This window comes from Euphorbia lathyris, chromosome 3 (genome assembly GCF_963576675.1).
Source record: "Euphorbia lathyris chromosome 3, ddEupLath1.1, whole genome shotgun sequence".
NCBI classification, from domain to species: domain Eukaryota; kingdom Viridiplantae; phylum Streptophyta; class Magnoliopsida; order Malpighiales; family Euphorbiaceae; genus Euphorbia; species Euphorbia lathyris.
The window spans coordinates 82457188-82478372 of record NC_088912.1 but is presented as its reverse complement, the minus strand read 5'-3'; the positions used below and the strand labels follow the sequence as shown (position 1 = coordinate 82478372).

Below are 21185 nucleotides of genomic sequence, written 5' to 3'. Positions count from 1 at the left end.
CAATCCTAAGAGATCGTTTGAATGATGATATCTGGAAGTAGATGAGAGTAAATGTAATTAGTTAATCTTATTTATTTATTTTGAGGTGTAATTAAAAAATATACTGAATTTTAGTTAATTTTTCCCATATTGAAAGAGAATCATTTTTAAGCTTTTTCTTTTAAAATTATCCTTTATTTTTTTTTTATACAAATAAAATGATATGACAGTAATTTTACATTATTAAACCATCATGGCTAAGTAATACTATAATTTTTGTTTTATTTTATTTTATTACACAATGGTTAAATGGATTATGGAAGCAGCAAAGTGGAGGAAGTAAGCCTGGCAACAGCCAAAAACCACCATCTCTAAATCTATAGTCAGGGTCTCTGCTGCTGTATAAACCTTTCTTCCCTGTCCTCAGCTCTCCCTCTCTTTCCTTCTTTCTTTCACTTTCTACGTTTCTCTCTCTAGAATTAGGAACATGAAGATGGCTAGGATCTCTGCTACCATCTTCTTCGCTCTCCTCCTAATTTCTTCTGCGCGCTCTTTCTATCTCCCCGGCGTGGCTCCTCGCGACATTCACAGGGTACTCTCAAACTACTTCTGTCTTTTTCATTTTCCCGCTTTCTTGTGTTTTTTCTCTTTTTCATTTTCTTTAGCTCTTTCAGTTTATGTGGAACACTTGATGATTTTCCAAGCTGACCAACTCATCTTTGCTTTGGTTGTAAATTAGAGTTGGATCTAGGGTTTTGGCTTTTGATCCGTTATATTGTTTAATTTAGTTTTTGTAGATCTGCTGCTTCACCTTTGGGTTTACCTTGGATCCGTGTTTTTTTGTTTTTCGTTGCTTGGACTATTTAGTTTTTGAAATTGAGCTAGTGATTTAAGAATGTTGTCTGTCTTCTTATGATCTTATTAACTAACTTCTCATTGTTACATTTGGGATTTTTTGTTTTTATTGATTGATGTGATAGAAAGCGTGTAGAAAACAAGAATTGACATTGAATTGCTACTGAGCAAGATTTCTAGTGCCTGTCTTGGCATTTCATGTTAAAATTTGTGTGATCACTGGAACAATAGGACGAATTGCAAATTATCTGAATCCAGGAAAAGCGATGATTAAAAATTGGTGTTTAGATTCAATTGCTTTATTGGTTTTTTTAGCCTATGCCTTAAGTAACTTCATCAGTGAAATGTAAATATGGCTGCATTAGTTAGAAACCTGGAATGGAGACCAACTCATGTTGTGAAGTAATGTTTTATCCTTTATGCTTTCATATACACTTCATTTTTTGGGAATGAAACTGGTGATTTTTTTTATTTCAAATAACTTAGTATCTGTTGTGACTATTTTCTGTGAGATTCGTATACTTATGGAACTTGGTCAAAGTCTCTCAATTTTTCTTTCGTTTGGTTGTGATGCTTTCCCTCTTATTTGCTAACACCATCCTGTTTGTTATTAGGGCGATCCCTTGGCTATCAAGGTGAATAAGTTGTCATCTACAAAGACACAACTTCCATATGACTACTACTTCTTGAAATATTGTAAGCCTGAAAAGATCTTGAACAGTGCAGAAAATTTAGGGGAGGTTCTTCGAGGTGACCGCATTGAGAATTCTCTCTACACTGTAAGTATTTATTACCTTTTTCTTAGTCTTAATTGTAATTGTTTGAAAAAATGATTGGATGCCATTTGTGTTTGTTACCTTAAAAATGTGATTCTACATTATTCATGAATCCTGCTACAGTTTGAAATGATGGAAGAGCAGCCATGCAAAGTGGCCTGTCGATCAACACTAGATGCTGAATCTGCAAAGAATTTTAAGGAAAAAATTGATGATGAATATCGGGTCAATATGTAAGGGTTTCCACATTTTGTTCTTGTTATTTGGAGTTCATATTTCTTAATTTGTGTTAATTTTGTACTGCATTTATTTAATTTTTCTTGTTTGTATTGATAGCTGGGAAATGAATGTGCAGGATTCTTGATAATCTACCGGTTGCTGTTCTTAGACAAAGGAGGGATGGCAGCCAGTCAACAACTTATGAACATGGTTTTCGTGTTGGATTCAAAGGAAATTATGCTGGGGTATGTTTCAATAGCATTAGTTAGTGGATGAGGTTCTACCTCCCTCCATTTTCTTTTCTTTTTTCTTCTCCTTTATGTTTGGTAATTTATTGTCTTGAGAAATGTTTGCTTAACAGAGTAAAGAGGAAAAATATTTTATCAACAACCACTTGAGCTTTAGAGTCATGTATCACAAGGATCCTGAGACAGACTCTGCTCGAATTGTTGGGTTTGAGGTTACTCCAAATAGGTCTTGTACTGTCTCCCTCTTTGATAATTTCCGTTTTTTTTAAGTGAGTTATTGAATTACTTAACTTAAGAAATATAAAAGGTTTATTTGAGTACTGAATGAACCACTTCATGTAAGAGATAAATGAATTATTGAATTACTTAAGAAATATGAAAGGTATATTTGAGTTCTGAATGAACTACTACATGTATACTAGCAACAAGTTTTAGTTACTAATGTATATAGGCAGTTAAATTGATATGCTCCACACTGAATTCTGTACAGTAGATCTTCTTTTCAGATTTTAGCTGCTTTGCAAAATAGGCATTGGGCTTACTTTTCTCCTCGATTTATACTTGCATACTTTCCTTTTTTTGTCTTCTTGAATCTATTGTTGAAGGTTTGTTTTTTAGCAAATGTACTATTTTATTTCATGCTTTTACTATGATGTTGGAATTTTGCCATCATTATGCAATTCAATCATTTTCTTGTTTGTTTGTCCACTGGGTACTGCGAGAGTTATCTTATTAATTTCCTTATGTTTTCATCTAATTTGTGTCAACAGTATTAATCATGAATATAAGCAATGGAGTGATAAAAATCCTCAAGTGTCAACCTGCAACAGAGATACTAAAAAGTTAATTCAAGGTAGCACTGTTCCACAAGAAGTTGACTCAGGCAAGGCAATTGTGTTCACCTATGATGTTACCTTCAAGGTACTATCTTATTTCAACCCTTAGCTTGTTCTGGTTGCCTATGCTGTCTGTCTCTCTGCACATCTGTCTCTGTGTTAAGCGTGTCAAAATTTGGAGTGCAATTTACTTATTTCTGCAGTTCTTTGTCTAGGAAAGTGACATTAAATGGGCATCCCGATGGGACACATACCTGCTTATGAATGATGATCAGATCCATTGGTTCTCGATCATAAACTCACTGATGATTGTACTATTTCTCTCTGGCATGGTGGCCATGATCATGATGAGAACTTTGTATAGAGATATTTCAAACTACAACCAATTGGAGACTCAAGATGAAGCTCAGGAAGAAACTGGGTGGAAACTGGTACATGGAGATGTGTTCAGGGCACCTATCAACTCTGGGTTACTCTGTGTTTATGTTGGTACAGGTGTGCAAGTCTTTGGGATGACATTTGTGACAATGATATTTGCATTATTGGGCTTCTTGTCGCCTTCCAATCGAGGTGGTCTTACAACCGCTATGGTCCTTTTGTGGGTTTCCATGGGATTGTTGGCCGGTTACTCATCGGCACGTTTGTACAAAATGTTCAAGGGAACAGAGTGGAAGAGGAACACCCTAAAAACTGCATTTATGTTCCCAGGTATTCTTTTCGCGATCTTCTTCGTACTGAATGCCCTGATCTGGGGGGAACAGTCTTCAGGTGCAGTACCTTTTGGGACAATGTTTGCTTTGGTTTGCTTGTGGTTTGGTATATCCGTTCCCTTGGTATTCGTGGGTAGTTACCTTGGTTTTAAAAAGCCAGCTATTGAAGATCCTGTGAAAACAAACAAAATCCCCAGGCAGATACCGGAACAAGCATGGTACATGAAACCAATCTTCTCGATACTCATCGGAGGCATTCTTCCATTTGGTGCTGTTTTTATTGAGCTCTTTTTCATCTTGACATCAATTTGGTTGAACCAGTTCTACTACATCTTTGGCTTCCTCTTCATAGTGTTTGTGATCCTTCTGATCACTTGTGCAGAGATAACAATAGTTCTCTGCTACTTTCAGTTATGCAGCGAGGACTATTACTGGTGGTGGAGATCTTACCTTACTGCTGGCTCCTCAGCTCTGTACCTTTTCCTCTACTCAATTTTCTACTTCTTCACAAAGCTGGAAATCACAAAGTTGGTTTCGGGCATCCTCTACTTCGGTTACATGGTTATCATATCGTACGCTTTCTTTGTTTTGACTGGAACAATTGGTTTCTATGCTTGCTTCTGGTTTGTCCGGAAGATATACTCGTCTGTGAAAATTGATTAATTGGAAGATTTAGAAAGGTGGAAGTGGGGGATAGATTTCTTGGTTTCGTTTAGTTTTTTTCACTGCTTTCGCCATATGCAGATTCTGCCATGGAAAATATTGGTCTGGGCGAGAGCATTGCCGTGCTGATTATAGAGTAGGGGGTAGGCTTGTTTTGTTTAAGCTTGCGAAATTGATATCAAATGTTGGCATTTGTGTATTAAAAGCTTTGATCTAGATGTTCCCATACTTAACAGTATATGATATCAACTACCATCTTCTTCACTATTATCTTTCAATCATCAAGTTAACCAGTTCTTTGATTGTTTATTCTGTTGCTTGATATCTTCTTTTATGGGAAATCCAGATTTCATTTTGCAGGAAACAGTAATATCAATTAGCATTTGGAGCTGAATTTATTCAATTTGAGATTGGAAATAACAAAATTTGACATGTAAGAAGGCCAAATAAAAAGACAAGTTAAGATGGGCCTTTACAATTGAAACTACGAACTAAATTTGATCTATAGTCGCTTGCTTGTGAACCTGTGATTTCAAGCTTTATTTTTCCTTTTAAAACCAAGTTACCGCCTGCCACTATTGCTTCTAAATACATTAGAAGCCCTCTGGCAATATATATTAGCCTTTCGAATTTATTTAAAGTGCAATGACTTTTTAAATTTGCTTGGCATCTCAAGATAAGATGTGGATAAATTGAAATATATATTACTTCAAGAAAGTTTAAGGACTGAATAAAGCATTTTAAATCAACTTAATTGGTCAATAAGTTATTTTAAGCAAGTTTAGCGAGCTAATGAATCAGAGCTAATGAATCATTATGTATGTTCAGAGGGTTAATTGATTTTTAAAAAAATGCAGAGACAATGTAGAGACCCTAATATGAACCATTATGTACGTTCAGAGATAAAAACAAAGATCCCTAATATGAACCATTATGTACGTCCAGAGGTAAGATTAAAGATTGCCCTAAGGGATCTCCATCCCATCTCATGTTTACATGTTTATCTTTTTATAAATTTTGTTTATTTTAATATTTGGTAGATTGATGCATTACTTGATCAAGTACACTAAAATTTTACAGTGTATATTTGTCTACAAAAATTGTTATTTAGAATTTAAGAAATGAAGAATAGCATGAAGACGAAAACTATCTTTCTTTTTTTTTCCTTATAAATGGAAATGAGGACACTATCTTTTTTCTTATAAATGGAGATGAGGACACTCCCTATTTCCGTTCCATTCGACCCTAGTTGGGATGATTAATAAAGGTAGGGTCAAATACATGAATATCATAATTAAATACAAAATTACAGTTAAGTCATATCACCAAACTTAATTTTTAATATGTCATTATTCTCTATATATTATGATTTTATACTATAGTTTAAAAATTCTAAACTCTAATTCATAAATCATACCCTAAAAAATATATTCTAGATTTTTAATTTATAAATTATAATCCTTAAAAGTACTGATTTGATTATAACTTGACATAATTGTAAATAGTTATTAAAAGATGAATTTATGTGTGATTTTCACATAAAGGTACTTATATAAAAGCATTAGATTTGTTTATATGGAATTATGAGTTGGATTTGGATATACTTATCTAACTTTCCAGTCCAACCGAATCCATACAAACCTGCACAAAATGAGATATTTATTTTTTTAGGTATCCAATACTAATATTTATTGAATAAAATATATTGAAATTGTGGAATTGTTTTCATCTGCTCTACATAAAAGAAAAAATCAGAAACTAGCTTAATTAAATATCAATGAAATTTATCAAATGTCACAGGATGTATGAAGACTTTTTTTGCTCTCTATTGGCTCCTTTTCTTGTTCCCTCATTCAGCACTTTCTCTTTGATTTTTAATCAATGTTATGAAAATCGGATCGGACTGACCAGTTCGATCGTAAACCGGTCAGGTCTTCGGTCTGGTTGGTATTGGTTTTTAGGAGGCTCAATAAACCGGACTCAACTGTTTAAACCGGTTGGTTAAACTGTGAACCAGTTGGTTGAGCGGTTTGTTCCGGTTAGCCATTCACACTTGTTTAATTTCAAAAAAAAAAAAAAATTAACGGTGGGATTCTTACTTGGCCTATTAGGTAAACATACATTTTACTACTAAGCTAACTTTTAGCTTACGATTAATGACAACACTATATACTTATATATTATATTACTATTTAAAATTTAAAATATTATTTAGTATTTATTTTTTATATATTTTGATAAACATTATTGAAAACTTAATTGATCTTTGTAATATAAACAAAGTTTACTTAGTATTTAAATTTTAAATATAAATAAAATAAAATTTAAAACTCATAACTTAAATTAATTAAAAAAATACATATATTATTTATGAGGTCATCCGGTTCAACCAATCCGAGTCAACTGGTTGAACTAATTGACCGTTGATCCAGTTGTCAACCCGGTTCGACTTCCAGTCCGATTTTTAAAACATTGTTTTTATTTTATTTTTTGTAATAGTTAAATTCGGTATAGGAAATAATGACTATTTTTTTTCATCAACTTCTTCTAATATCGTTTAGCTATAAAATAGAGATGGGAGAATTCATGAAGTAATTGTAACTAAATATATAAATAAATATGAGGCGTGTGGACTGGCCTGGGTTTGAGGATTAATTTTTTTAGTTTAGTCCAACCCGATCTGAACCCGATATAAATATAGTAGGGGTTGGATTGGAGTTGGACAGTAATTTAATAAACCCAATTAGGTCGGATCTAACTCATGAACATATTTCAAGAAAGAACATTTTCATTCAAAAATGATTCATACTGTACTCTATCACCATAATTTTAATTTAGAATATATTTTGTCCATATAATTGAGTTCACTTTCAATTTGTTGACAATTAATGTTTTTTTTTTGAAGAAGACAATTAATGTTTTAATACATCATATTCATTATTAATAATGTTTTAATCCTATTTATAGTATTTTAATCTTTTGAAATTGTTTCACTTCTTCTACATCTTCTAAGCTTGCAAATTAAAAGCTTACAATTTATTTGTAGAATTCAGTTTTATATTTGACAGACTTTAACGTGTACTATTATAATTGATAATTTTTATTTATTTTTATATTTGAGAGATTGATATATAAATGATTGATATATTTTTTTTATCGAGTATATAAATAGTTTATGGATTATATTTGTCTAATTGTATTATATGAAAAAGTTTAAATTACACTAAAAAAAAATGTTATTTAGAATTTGAGTAATGGAAACTGAGGTTTCTATGAGGACACGAATCCCCCACTTGAATGGGACAAGGGCAATCTTTTTTTCCATTTCATCAATGGGATCCCATCTACACTTGATAAATGTTTTATGAATTATATTTATCTAATGGTATTATATGGGAAAATTTTAAATTACACTAAAGAAAATGTTATTTAGAACTTGAGTTGTGAAAACTAAGATTTCTATGAATACACGAATTCCCACGAGGATGGAGACGAAGACGAACTTTTTTCCCTTTTCATTTATGGGAATGGGAACAAGAATTACCCATCTAGACGAGGACAAGGGAAGTACTCTCCAACCCAGTTTGCAATCCTAATCACAATTCTGAAAATAGAGTCCTACAATGCAAAACAATTTGCTTCACAATATCTATTTTTACTGAAAAGCATTTAAGATTAATACATAAGTGATATGAGGTAAATAAATAGATCAAACACGTGGAGTAATGAGCATGCTATGAGGAAGTTATTACTACTTTGATACACGGACCAATAAGAAAGGCAAGCTAGTTCACAAAGTTAGAGAGTTTTTACATGTCAAATGGAGGACCCTATATATATTTTACCATGTGTAGTGTGGACTCGCACATATTATAAGAAATCACACCATTATATTTTATTAAGCTGGGTCACAACACATATGTACGGAAAGGTCCTCCATCAATGTGACATTAGCAGTAAAATTTTATGATTTCGTACATTAAAGTCAAATCTACACCTCTCCAAGAACGAAAGGGCAAATTTAGACTTTATCCCTTGTTTATAATTAACCTACACTCCTATACATAATTTTATCACACGAAAACAAGTTGAAAGATAACTTTGTTATTGGAATTAAACTTTTAACTCAAAGAGTCCAAAATGGCAAAAGAAATACAGAATTATTCTGTTCAATAAGCAAACCCTAAGAAGCACAGGCAGTAGCAAAAAAATTCCTGTGGCAGTTGTTTTGGGTATCAGATATACATCAGATGCTACAAAAAGATCTTTCCTTTGAGTACTTTGAGCTAACTAAGTAAGCAGTCATTATCATCTATCTGCTTCATGATGATACTCTTAATTTCCCATTTTTTTGCCTGCATTTTCAAGTAGACAAAATGAATCATTGATCATACAACAACGATAAGTGACGGATCCAGGATTCAATGACAGGGGTGTTTCAATGCCTTTCGATGGATGCTTACACGTCCCGACCTCCCTAGATCCGTCCCTGATAGCAATTAAAGTAATATGTGCAGTTGATGAGATTAGCAACTAACCAAAATGAATCCTTCTTTTCTTGTGCTAATAGCTCTTCAAACGAGATATCGGCCACTTCTAAATCTTTCTTCTCCATCAACTTATCGGACTTTGCCTTTGACTCCATGCACGCACTGATCTCAAGCATCTATAGATACAAAATAAGGTCAGGATCTTCTCAATTTCTAGTTCAACAAATACACAAACACATGCTTCGTTTTTGCTGATTTGGATGATGAGGAAATCTGCAAGTTTTTCTCGGTTGAAGATGACGAGAAAATATATGGTTCCCTCTTGACACCTAGAAGACGAATAATAATAACATGATGGAATCACAGCGACTGACAAAAGTCCTCTGCTGTAGAAGTAGCAATATGTAACTCGTTTGCGAAATACAAGGCGCAGTTATGATTTCAGACATTAGAATAGGACGCGTGATTTCCTTTCTTTTCATTTTTCCTGTCTAACGATATGCAGATAAAAAGATGTACGGTACGATTTCATCATCAATCGACAAATACTACTAGTTCATGGCCCTTTCACAATGACAACATTGGTCCATTTTTCTTCACATTCTGTGTTTTCGTGAATGGCAGAGAAAAGTTATAAGGCCACCCTTCTATTTGCTTGCACAATCAGAATCATCAAAAACCGCTGAAGCATCGGAAGCCAGAGAAATGCAAACCATAGCTCTAGCCCAATTTGAAAATTTACCTTTTTGTACGCTGGTGAAAGTTTAAGCTGTTGTTGAAGCCAGTTATAGACAAATGTATCCTCTTCTAATCTTTTTTGGTCTAGCTCCAGCTTGTATATCTGAAAATAAAAATATTGATACAAATTAGTTGCTATCTTGTTTAGTGGAGCAAGCAAATCATAATTGGATTAGGGGATTATTAACCTGTTGACGAAGGCGATCAATTGAGGACCTGTCCGCCTTGAACAGTAGAGCCTTTGTTATTGTGAACTTACGTTTGATGACCTCGGACCTAGAAAAGAGAACAAGAAATGCTATATTATAGTTACATAAGTGGAAACAATGAATTAGAAATGGCATTTAATAAACTGGAAATAGGAGGAACGAATCTCAGAAGAGCCATTTCATACGGGGGCAGAGAGATGGTCAAGTCCTAATGCGAGAACAATAAATATCGTACATTCTTTTAAATAAGAATTATGCAAACTGAAGAGCTAAAAAACATGAATTGTCCCAAGGAAATAATGTTGACATGCACAGAGACGAAACTATAACAAATGCGGGGAAAAAAAAGAGCAAGTTTATTAGTATATTGTGGAAAAGTGAGGATAGCAAGAACACAATTTCGGTTTTGGTTTCCAGAAGTAATTTGCAACTCACTTGTGCTGCAACTCAGTTCTTGCTTCAATCAAGCAATTAGCAAATTCTCCAACCTGAATCACAAGAGAAAACAAAGAAATATCATGCTATGATAACCAAACAATAGTCTCAACGGAGAGCACAAACAAGTCAATAAGGACTTCGCACACGAAAAGAAACACAGTATTTTTTATTGATTATAACCAAAAATCAAAAGACTAACCAGCGGCACTACAAACAGAAAATGAAAAAAAAAATAAATATGGATAAATGAGCAACAAAAACACTGCTAAAAAACGAAAAGGTTTTCCTTCCCAAGCACACAGCCAAAACCTCCAAACTCATAACAGAATTCTTGTCCTACACACCCTCCGCCTCAGCCTATAGTTATCTGACAAAATATTCCTCTCAACGATCCCAGACGTAACTGCCTCTAGCTCAGCATCGTCCCCTTTCTCCCTCCTACTGTAGACATGCCAAATCATGGTCCCATGAGAAAACTGATCAAGTAACTTCCCCTATTATTTCTAGCTCATTCCCATCATTCTACCAGTAACTAAGAATTTGAGGTTTTTTAAATGCAATTGGACAATTCCAAATGTAGATTGCCGCAGACTATACGTTGTTCATTTATCAACTGAACCAGACCTAAAACAAGACAGAATAAGAGCAGTGCTTAAGCCTCTAATAAAATCCAATAACTCCAATACTATGTCTTCCTTTAGAATCTCAGCAGCTTGTAGGAATTGAGAGTCCAATTCTTAAAGGCTCAAAACAACTAAACCACAATTTTTTTTGCAGAGGCTCTTGATAATATGAGGGAGGAATAAGGAGTAAATATCTTGTGGTTTCAGCAGCACACTTGCTTAAGAAGCAGCAGCTTTCTGGTTTCCTTCCAGGCATGAGAATAAATGACAGGTTTGTCATCCTGTCTAAGAGAAAAGAACCCTTTCCAGAAAGAAAGTTGCTTCCCAACGATGTAAAAAGTCTTCCATAGACAAACATTAGAAGGAACAACAATAACTCACCCACAGGCGACGGCCGATGACAAATTTAAAAAAAAAAAAAGGACTTCCTCAAATTTGGAGCATATGCCAAGCCAACAATCAACCCCTATTTGTGTAAACAAAGCATGAGCATCCAGAACCTGAATCATCAACTAGTGCATTAGCCATAATCGGTTTAAAACCTGACCACGAGAGGAGAAAACCTCTACAAAGTGTGAGTTTTATTACACCTAAGGTAGATAGGTAATTCCCCACAGCAACCAAAATAGTACTACCTGTTGTCCATAAAATCCTAAATTGTTGTGTATTTACACGAATGAACTGCTCCTGTAAGTTGGAACCAGAAGTTCTAAGCTTAGTAGCTAGCTAGCAATCTGGAAATCTGTCGTGCTCGATGCAAACATGAACTTGAAAACTTCTGATTTCATCTTATGCATATGATCTGTGATAACATCCTAAAATTATACATGATGTCATCACCCGCTAGCAAACGAACGAGTAGACGGAAGACAAGCAACAAACGCTATCAACTCATGATACGCCCAATACATATGTTACGCCCCCAAATACCCTATCATGTTAGACACGCCATCTTGATGATACGCCAAAGACTATTCAGAAGGATCCGCCAAGAGGAACGGATCTCCCTCATCACAAATCACTTGAACGGTTATCAAGAGGAACCGTAATTCCTTCTATCAAGGAATAAATGGCACTAAATAGGGAATAAATAGCCATTAAATAAGGGTAATGGTGCAACGGCTCAATTAAGTCTCATTAAGCCAAGAACATTGCAGAAGGCTGTATATATACCCCTCGGGGATATCTTTTCAAAGAAGCTAACTATCACTTCCATGAGTACTTTTTATATTATACTTTTCTATACGATGCTGACTGCCCCGGCCGAACCCAACAGAGCCTCCCAGAAACGGAATACTTATCAATCTGATTATCAACCAATCATATGATATTGTTTTACTCACTTATGAATGACATTCTAGGTTAACAGATGCAAAACTGTGCTATTTTCCCAATTTTGATCTATCAGTTTCCCTTTGCCTAACAGGCTAATCAGTTGATCAAATAGAAAAGGTTCTGTCTTTGTGCAAACAATAAGCTAAAACTCGACCATGAATGAACATGAGACATAAATCATCAAGTTTAACTTCATTACCATCGCAAGGAAGACCAATTTCAAGGAAAAAAGCAACATCAATTCAATGAACTCGTAATAGCAAACCCTATTGTCTAAATACCGACAATCAATTAACTTCAAGACAAGGTATTAAATTGAAATTGAAAGAAAAAGAGTGCAAAATGAAAGACCTGAGCTAATGTCAATCCTCTGCTTTCATTGCACTTGACAAGATGATCATACTGCTGCTTGATCTTCCTCTGTGTCGCACTACTCGTTGAGGTAAACGGATACAAACATACCAATTCAGGCTTAACCTGACCCGAACCCGAATCCAAACCTTGCGTTTCTCTTTCTCTTTCTCTCTCTTCGCCCCCATTTTCTACACTATTCGAATCTAATCTCTTCTTCTTTGCCCTCTTCTTTTTCTTCTTCACTCTCGGAGAATCGCCAACCGACACGTCTCCTTCATCCCCCTGAACGGACCTTGTTTCCTCCGGGCAATTTCCGAACAAACTAGCCCATTTAGGAGAATCCGGCGGAAAAATGTCGAGAAGAAGGGAATGAGTGAAATTGGTCTGCTCGGTTTTTCGAGTTTCATCAATTATTTTCGACAGAGAACGGTTAATAACTGAAGCATCAGCATTCTGGTTCCCTTCCTCTTTCTTTGCCCTATTGAAGCTTCTATAGAGTAAAATTAGAGAGATGAAGGAAGACACAGAGAAAGCCAAGAAGAAGAGATGGGAAAACATGGGTTTTTGTTGATTTAGGAGAAAAAATTGAAATTTAGAGATAAGATCAGATAGATGTGAAGCCATAACCACCACCGCCATTGATACGCGTCATGAAGGGGATAAAGGTAACCCCAATTGTCCAATTGTGCAAGAGAAGATGAGAATCACTTTCAGAGGTCTGTTGCTGTGTTTGAACACTGAAGAAATTAGAAAAAGTGATTGTGAGTATACGCTTGTAGATTGAATTGAAAGTTTAGTTATAGTCCAGCTTTTATATCTATCTAATTTTGCCCAATCAAGAGAAAGTTTGGGCCTTGGGGGATTTAAGATGACAGTGTATATGTTATTTTGGGTGAAGGGTGAGTTAAAGCCGTTGATTACACTTGCGATACTATGATTTATTTAATTGTCAGATGTTAAATTTCGGAACATTTAAGGTTTTTTTGGGTCACTGGGATCAGTTTAGCATTTGTCTGATTAATACTTTTGCCATCAAGATATATAATATAGTAATACTCTTCCCATTTTAAAACTATATACAATCATATTGAAATCTGGGTATTTGCCAAATAAAGGTGTAATTTATCATTTGTTAGGGAGGTTAACAAATATTAGAGTTAGTAGAGATAAGAAAAAATGAAAAGGAAAGTTAGAAGTTAATATTGTAAAGAAGTTCATTAAATATAAATGAGAGTTAAAACCTTAATTTTATTAAAAAGTTTCTATTACTGTCATTAAATCCTAATTTAAAGGAATGATTAGAGGTAATGAAAGTAAAATGTTACCAACTCACGTTAACTTTCATTTATTCTAAAAAAAACTTTCAAACAATGTTAATCTAATATTTTATATTTCATTACTTCCATTAACATCTTCCACACTTTTCTCAGCGAGGGATGTCAATCATATAACATTTTGTTTGATATAACTCTTTTGATATAATTATCATTTTTATTATATTTATACATCTTTCATTAAATATCACATATTCTATACGGGTTATTAGATTACCTTTTATAGCACAGGTAAATTTTGATTTGATTTGCAGCGGAAGAACGTATCGCCACAACTTTTGTATTACCGGTCACGCTTCAACTACACCGCGATTAATCAGGAGAGGAAACGATTGATCCACGAACTAAGAGCAGTTGTATTGAGAGATAGAGAGAGGGGGCACAATAGTGTGAGAGAGTGAGACGACCTTTTGTCGTCCTTAGGTTATTTCTTTGTATAAGTTAGACAATTTAACTGTCCAATTATAGTAAAAACTCTAGCCTCCTTTTCTCTCTACTTGGGTTAGACCCGTTCCATCTAAGGGCGGGCCTCCTATTCGGCCCAAACTTAGATAAGTCTAACATCAACCACTCGTACATAATGGAATGCGATCTAAGTTCTTTCTCAGTCTCGTTTCATAGTTTGCAAATAGTTAGTGTGACCGACATGCAATCTAGAGCACTAGTGTTATATACTCGTTGGAGATATATAGCATGTCGATGGATATGTTCCAAAGCAAGTATTATATACTCGTTGGAGATATATATTCTTTTGATCTGAACATATATAATGACAGGTGGTTCGCCTTATCCTAGAATCCATCTTGCAACCATATGTGAAAATTTGATCTTATTTACAATTTTGAATTTTCACAAATATGCACATGTACATAAGTATCCAAACAGTGATAAATAGAAACATAGATGTGATCAAATGAAATTCTTTCCCTCTTACTTTGTTCTTTCCATCGTGATCCAATTCGCTTAAATGGTCGGGTTCTTTTACGATACGTATTAACTCATAGCCTTCAAAACTTCCTTATAAAATAAGTAAAATCAAATCATACTTCTAGAACAAGTTAAGGATCCCCATGATAAAGTAATCAAGAAACCATGGCTTTAGGATTTGAGTCTCACACTAGGAAAAAGTTGAGACCCATTATGAGTAATACTTTTCCATCTTATGGTCGCTAAGCACATGTGTACTAAAACATGTGTTATGATTTTCCATCCTTTTGTTTGAAAGGAGGGCGTGTCTTCTCTACATGTAATTAATTCTCTAACAAAATGTTATTTGACCTCTATGTGATTCGTCTTACTATGGAACCTTTGATCTTTGGCAAATGCAATCGCAGATTGGCCATCATGATTAATCACTACTGGAGTATCAGAGGTAGTAAAATTCAGATGGTTCATGAATCTATTTAGCCACATTGCCTCTTATGTTGCAGATGAGTATAACATATACTCCGATTCCATTATGGATAATGATACAGATGTTTATTTCTTGCTGTTCCAAGATATTGCCCCATTTCCTATTAAAAAATGTAGCCTAACATAGACTTCCTCTTGTCCAGGTCTCTTGCCTAATCAACACCAGTGTATCCTTTTAGTTGGAGACTTTTGCCTTGATAACATAGAGAATAATCCACAGTTGCTTTGAGATATTTAAGTATTCTCTTAACAACTTACCAATGTACTTGTCTTGGGTTGGACTAGTATCTACTCACCATTCCAATGGCGTGATAAATATTGGGTCTTATACACATCATCGCGTAAATCAGACTGCCTACGGCACTTGCGTATGGCACCCTTTTTCATATAGCCATTTTCTTGTTGTGTTTAGGAACACGTGTCATTACTAAGGATTGTATCCTTTGACATTAGGCTATCAATGGGCTTGTAGTTTCGGATATTAGATCAGTCAAGGTGTTTGTGTATGACCTAGTCCTTAGATGTTGTAAAATTGATTATTATTAATAAAAGGAATAATATATTAAGTTCATTTTATCTTGTGCAAAATTTACTTAATAGAGTATTCCAATATAGTGATATGCACATGTTTAGAGGGTCTATGACCCGGACGTGTGAAATCATGGTGCAATTAGATATTATATTAAATTGTCCCTAGTTTGTTGTTATTATGGGAATGATAATGAACCAAAGATTAGTATGTGACTTGGTTGTGATGTGTTTCACTGGTCACAAACACTGGATGTCGGACCAAGGGCATAAAGGGTTATGAAATAGTAAGCACTGGACTGATGCACTTATGGTCACATGTCATATGTGTATCTCATGTAATGCTTATAGTGGATTCCTTAGACCTGAAATTGTTGAAACACCTTTCCACAAGATTTTGATTTGATAAAATTATTTAAGTTAATCTCATGATTAAGACAATTAAATTTAAATGCTTTGGTTTAATTGTACTAATGTGTTTGTTCAATGTTGAGTATATTGACTAACAAGAACAGGAACTAAAAGTAAGACAGAACGAAGTCAGCATAAGCCACGGAAGTTGAGTGAAAAACAAACTCAGCACTATAAAAGAAAAGTCTTCTTCAAAATAGCACTTAAAGGCGAAGCCGACCGAAGACGCGGAGTAGAATGTAACTCAGCATAGATAAAGAAAATGATTGAAGGCAAAGCCGAACAATCAAGCTGAGTGTTCGTCAGGACAGCGCCAATGATCCGTTGACTAAAAGACAAACGCCCGACACAGGTCTGCAACAATTCAAAAGCCTCGGAATTACACCAAGAGACCTTCTCGAGACGCATGGATCAACTGGCGTTTGGCAAGAAGACAAACCTGGCGCTAGAAGATGAAACCTGACGCTAGAAGACGAAACCGACAAGCCTGACGCCTGCTAAATTCAGACGACATGATTGGCCTGCAAATTCTGAAAGCTGACCTATCAATGACGAAAGAAGACCGTTTGAATTCAATGGATATGTCCGAATTCAAATCATAGGAGCTTCAGATTTTGCTATAAAAGGACAAGTTCATCATTTGGATCCTTGGCCGAATTACAAAAGAGAAAAGACAAGCAAGATCTTCACTAAGTTAAAAGATCCAAAAAAGAAGTTGTCTGATTAGAAAAAGCAAGTTCTTACACCCAAATCCAATCTCTGTGTAAAAGTCTAGAGTGAATTTATATTCATCTAAAGTGTTCTTCGTTTAGAGAGAACAATCTTGTATCAATTGTAAAGGTTGAAAGAGTGAAGCTGAGTACTCGGTTTTAGTACTCAATGGTAGAGAAAATCTGAGTGTTTGGTTATAGCGCTCAATAGGATTGAGTAGACGAATAGAGGACGGTACTCTTGCATACTCAATTGCTTTGTAAACGGTTTGTGCTCTACCTTTAAAGAGCTCAGTAGTGGATTGAAAAAGCCCGGAGGGATTCTAGGGACTGGACGTAGGCGGTGAGGCTGAACCAGGATAAGTCTGCTGAGTAATCTCTAACCCTTCTCTTGATATATATATATATATATATATATATATATATATATATATATATATATATATATATATATGTATGTGTTGCTTGCTTAAACTACTCAGTATATAATCTGTAAAAGCCGACGCTGAGTAATCAGAGTGCTGAGTTGGAAACTGACCCGAGTGTTATTTCCCAACTCATAAGTGAAACAGTTCTAGTCAGCTTCTGACTAAAGCTGTCTTATATCATGCTCAGCCTTGCTGACCTGAAACTGAGTGAAGTTATTTAAAGGATTAAATTTAGTCAGCGTAATTAAACGAAAAAGTTACATTAGTTCCTAACCCCCCCTTGGAACTAATCTTATAACATTACACGGGACCAACAAGTGGTATCAGAGCGTAGTAGCTCACTATTCAAGATAAAACTATCTTGAGCTGATCCCTGAAAATGGCTGAGAACAGCACTCGTTTCCTTCTAGAAAATCAAACAACACAGATACTCCCTGAGGGATTATCTATTATTCGGCCTCTTTTGTTCTTCGGGTCAAATTATACATTTTGGAAGAACATGATGAAAAATTTCATTCAGGCAACAAACATGAGTGCATGGCTGGCTATAGTCCAAGGCCCGTTTGTTCCTTATGAAATGATTGACGGAGTAAAGTCTGTCAAGAGTGAGTCTAAGTGGTCAGAAGATGACCTTAAAAAATTGCAAAATAATGCTTCGGCTATCAATATGCTTCACTGTGCGTTAGATGCTGCAGAGTACAACAAAATTTCAGGTTGTGAGTCAGCACAGGAAATCTGGAAGAAGCTGAAAGTGACCTATGAAGGAACCATCAAGGTCAAAGAGTCCAAGGTGAATCAACACATGAGACTATACGAGCTGTTTGAGATGAACGAAAATGAAGACATCTTTGAGATGAACTCAAGGTTCACCAACATCATAAATGAGCTTAAGAGACTCGACAAGAACTCCACAAAAGAAAAACAGGTGAAGAAAATCTTGAGAAGTCTCCCCAAGAGCTGGCAAGCTAAGAAGACAGCTGTGGAAGAAGCTCAGGACCTGACCACGTACAAATATGATGAGCTGATTGGATCTCTGCTGACCCACGAGATCTCCATGAAGAATTTTGAGGCTAAAGAAAAGTCCGAGGACAATAAGCAAAAATCTCTTATCATGAAAGCTGACTCAACGGAAGCTGACTCATCAGATGATGAGGAGATGGCCATGTTCACCAGAAAGGTGAAGAAGCTGTTTAGAAAGAATGACAAAAACAGCAAAAGGCCATTCAAAAGAAACGATAAATACAAAGCTGAGTCCAGCGACGGCAGATACAAAAAGAACAGCTCGAAGCCTGTCACTTGCTTTGAATTCCATCAAACTGGGCACATTAAATCAAGCTATCCCACTCTGAAGAAAGAAAAAAAAGGTAGCAGAAAAGCAATGGTGGCAACATGGAGTGATAGTGATGAGTCAACCTCATCAGAAGTTGATGCCACTGAGTCAGCAAACATATATTTCTTGGCTGACGAATCTGCTGACCACTGCCGATCTGAGCAAGCTGACCTCTCAGATGGATCTGACCAAGAGGAACACTCCAATGAGGTAACATCTCTTCTTTTTCTCAGAAATGAAATGGTTAATGCCCTGAGTGATCTCTATACACTGACCAAAAAGTGTAATAAGAAAATAAGAGCATTCAGCAGGCGATGTGATGAGATTGAAGAGGTCAAACTCAGTGAGCTCCGACATCTGCTCCAGGACAATACCAGGCAAGATGAAAACTTGAAAATCATGCACGGGTTTGTCTCTGAAGTCCAATCAGACTCTAAGAAGCTGAGAAAGGACATCACATCTATACAGAACCAGCTGAGTACATCGGCTAAGAAAAGGTTCTATCCAAATGCTGAGCATCAAGGTACTGGTCAGCATAAACGGTACACTCAGCAGAACAGTCAGTGGGACTGTTGTGGAAAAAGAGGACACACCATAAATGTGTGTTGGTATGCTCAGCACCATCGTGCTGACCAAAAGTGGAAATACCCTCAAAGGGTAGTTTTTTGTGACTATTGTGGTAAAGATGGCCACACCATAAATGTATGCCGTCACAAAATAAAGTATGATGCTTCACCTGTTCATGCTAACCAACGAGGACCTAAAAAGAATTGGGTACCTAAAGATGACTAGTTTAAATTGCAGGTGAGCCTGAGATGTGCTGAGAAGTCAAAGCTATGGTATATTGACAGCGCATGCTCGAGGCATATGACTGGTGATGAAACTCGGTTCATCACACTTGTGCATAAACGAGGAGGAAATGTAAGTTTCGGAGACAACAAAAAGGGTAAGATAGTGAGATCAGGTACTATCGGAGGAAACCCTACTATTGAGTCAGTCTCCCTAGTCAGGGGTCTCAAATATAACCTATTGAGCGTTGCTCAGCTGTGTGACAGCGGTAGAAAGGTTGTATTTGATGCCATTGAGTGTCGGATACTTGAGGGAAAAACACATGATTTGATTTTAACTGCCCCTCGTGTTGATAATGTCTTCATGCTGAGTTTAGAAAAGAAGTTTTCGAAAAACATATGCTTAGTATTAAAGGAAGATAATTCCTGGCTATGGCATAGGAGACTTGGTCATGTAAGCATGGACCTCCTTGCCAAATTAGCAAGAAAGCAATTAGTTGAGGGTTTGCCCAAACTTAGATTTGAGAAGGATCAATTATGCAATGCTTGTCAGCAAGGTAAACAAACCAAAAAGTATTTTCAAAGTAAAAATGTTGTCTCAACCAAGCGTCCATTGGAATTACTACACTTGGATCTTTTCGAACCAGTCCAGCCGCTGAGCTTGGGTGGTAAGATATTTTCCTTGGTCATTGTAGATGATTTCTCTCGGTACACTTGGGTCATCTTGCTGAGTAGCAAGGATGAAGCCTTTGAGATGTTCTCAACACTGATTAGAAAACTTGAAAATGACAAAGACCTAAAATTAGCTCACATCCGAAGTGATAATGGCGGAGAATTCAAAAACCAACAGTTTGATGAATTCTGTGAAGTCAGCGGCATTGACCATAATTTTTCTGCTCCTAGAACGCCTCAACAGAATGGGGTTGTTGAGAGGAAGAACAGAACCTTAGTCGAAATAGCTAGGACAATGCTGAATGAGAATAGGCTTCCAAAGTATTTCTGGGGTGAAGCTGCCAACACAGCTTGCTATATACTCAATAGGGCTTTAGTTAGACCTATACTTAAGAAAACTCCCTATGAACTTTGGAAAGGACGAAAGCCCAACATTGGATATTTTCATGCCTTTGGTTGTAAATGTTTTATACTCAATACGAAAGACAACCTTGCTAAGTTTGACTCTAAAGCTGACGAAGCGATCTTTCTAGGGTACTCAACTAACAGTAAAGCATATAGGGTGTTCAATAAATGAACTCAGATCGTAGAAGAGTCTGTACATATTGAGTTCAATAAACGAACCTGAGATTACCTTTGCTGACCAATCTAAAACTGTAGAGATTGTTGAAACACCTGTTCTCGAAAACTCAACACTGCCCAAAGAGATCAAAATTCCAAGAGGACACTCAAAAAAGTCCATTCTTGATGCTGCTGAGAACAACCTGATGACCAGGAATCAACTCAGGTGATATCTCAGAAATGTTGCGTTCGTCTCAGTCCATGAACCGAAGAACTTCACCGAAGCTGAGCACGACAAATTCTGGATCAATGCTATTCAGGAAGAGCTTGATCAATTCAAAAGAAATGAGGTATGGGATTTAGTGCCAAAACCTAGGAATCAAAAGACCGTATGAACAAAGTGGGTTTTCCGTAATAAGCTAGATGAGCAGGGTAATGTAGTCAGGAACAAAGCCAGACTCGTAGCTCAAGGCTACAGTCAGCAAGAAGGCATTGACTATGGTGAGACCTTTGCACCTGTAGCTAGGTTAGAAGCTA

The 21185-nt window shown here is 35.9% G+C and overlaps 2 protein-coding genes across 2 annotated transcripts; one reads left to right on the top strand and one right to left on the bottom strand.

Moving 5' to 3' along the window:
- Positions 1-305: 305 nt before the first annotated feature.
- LOC136222929 (transmembrane 9 superfamily member 7) lies at positions 306-4550 on the top strand. The gene is made up of 7 exons (XM_066010617.1): positions 306-571; positions 1449-1613; positions 1734-1843; positions 1966-2074; positions 2191-2303; positions 2848-2998; positions 3129-4550. The coding sequence occupies exons 1-7, from the start codon at positions 467-469 to the stop codon at positions 4284-4286; spliced, it is 1911 nt and encodes a 636-aa protein (XP_065866689.1). The 5' UTR covers positions 306-466; the 3' UTR covers positions 4287-4550.
- A 3824-nt stretch (positions 4551-8374) lies between these two features.
- Positions 8375-13311, bottom strand: LOC136223437 (uncharacterized). The gene is made up of 6 exons (XM_066011430.1): positions 12471-13311; positions 10159-10211; positions 9703-9790; positions 9519-9617; positions 8825-8952; positions 8375-8641 (listed from the first exon to the last, which is right to left on the bottom strand). The coding sequence occupies exons 1-6, from the start codon at positions 13110-13112 to the stop codon at positions 8608-8610; spliced, it is 1044 nt and encodes a 347-aa protein (XP_065867502.1). The 5' UTR covers positions 13113-13311; the 3' UTR covers positions 8375-8607.
- Positions 13312-21185: the final 7874 nt, after the last annotated feature.

Bases quoted from the DNA above. Each gene is read 5' to 3' on its own strand.
- LOC136222929 (XM_066010617.1), top strand. From the start codon at position 467: ATGAAGATGGCTAGGATCTCTGCTACCATCTTCTTCGCTCTCCTCCTA. The intron at 572-1,448 runs GTACTCTCAAAC...GTTTGTTATTAG, and splicing joins CTCCTCGCGACATTCACAGG to GGCGATCCCTTGGCTATCAA. The intron at 1,844-1,965 runs GTAAGGGTTTCC...ATGAATGTGCAG, and splicing joins GATGAATATCGGGTCAATAT to GATTCTTGATAATCTACCGG.
- LOC136223437 (XM_066011430.1), bottom strand. From the start codon at position 13,112: ATGGCGGTGGTGGTTATGGCTTCACATCTATCTGATCTTATCTCTAAA. The intron at 10,212-12,470 runs GTCTTTCATTTT...CTTGTGATTCAG, and splicing joins GAGGATTGACATTAGCTCAG to GTTGGAGAATTTGCTAATTG. The intron at 8,642-8,824 runs GTTAGTTGCTAA...TTGAAAATGCAG, and splicing joins GAAAAGAAGGATTCATTTTG to GCAAAAAAATGGGAAATTAA.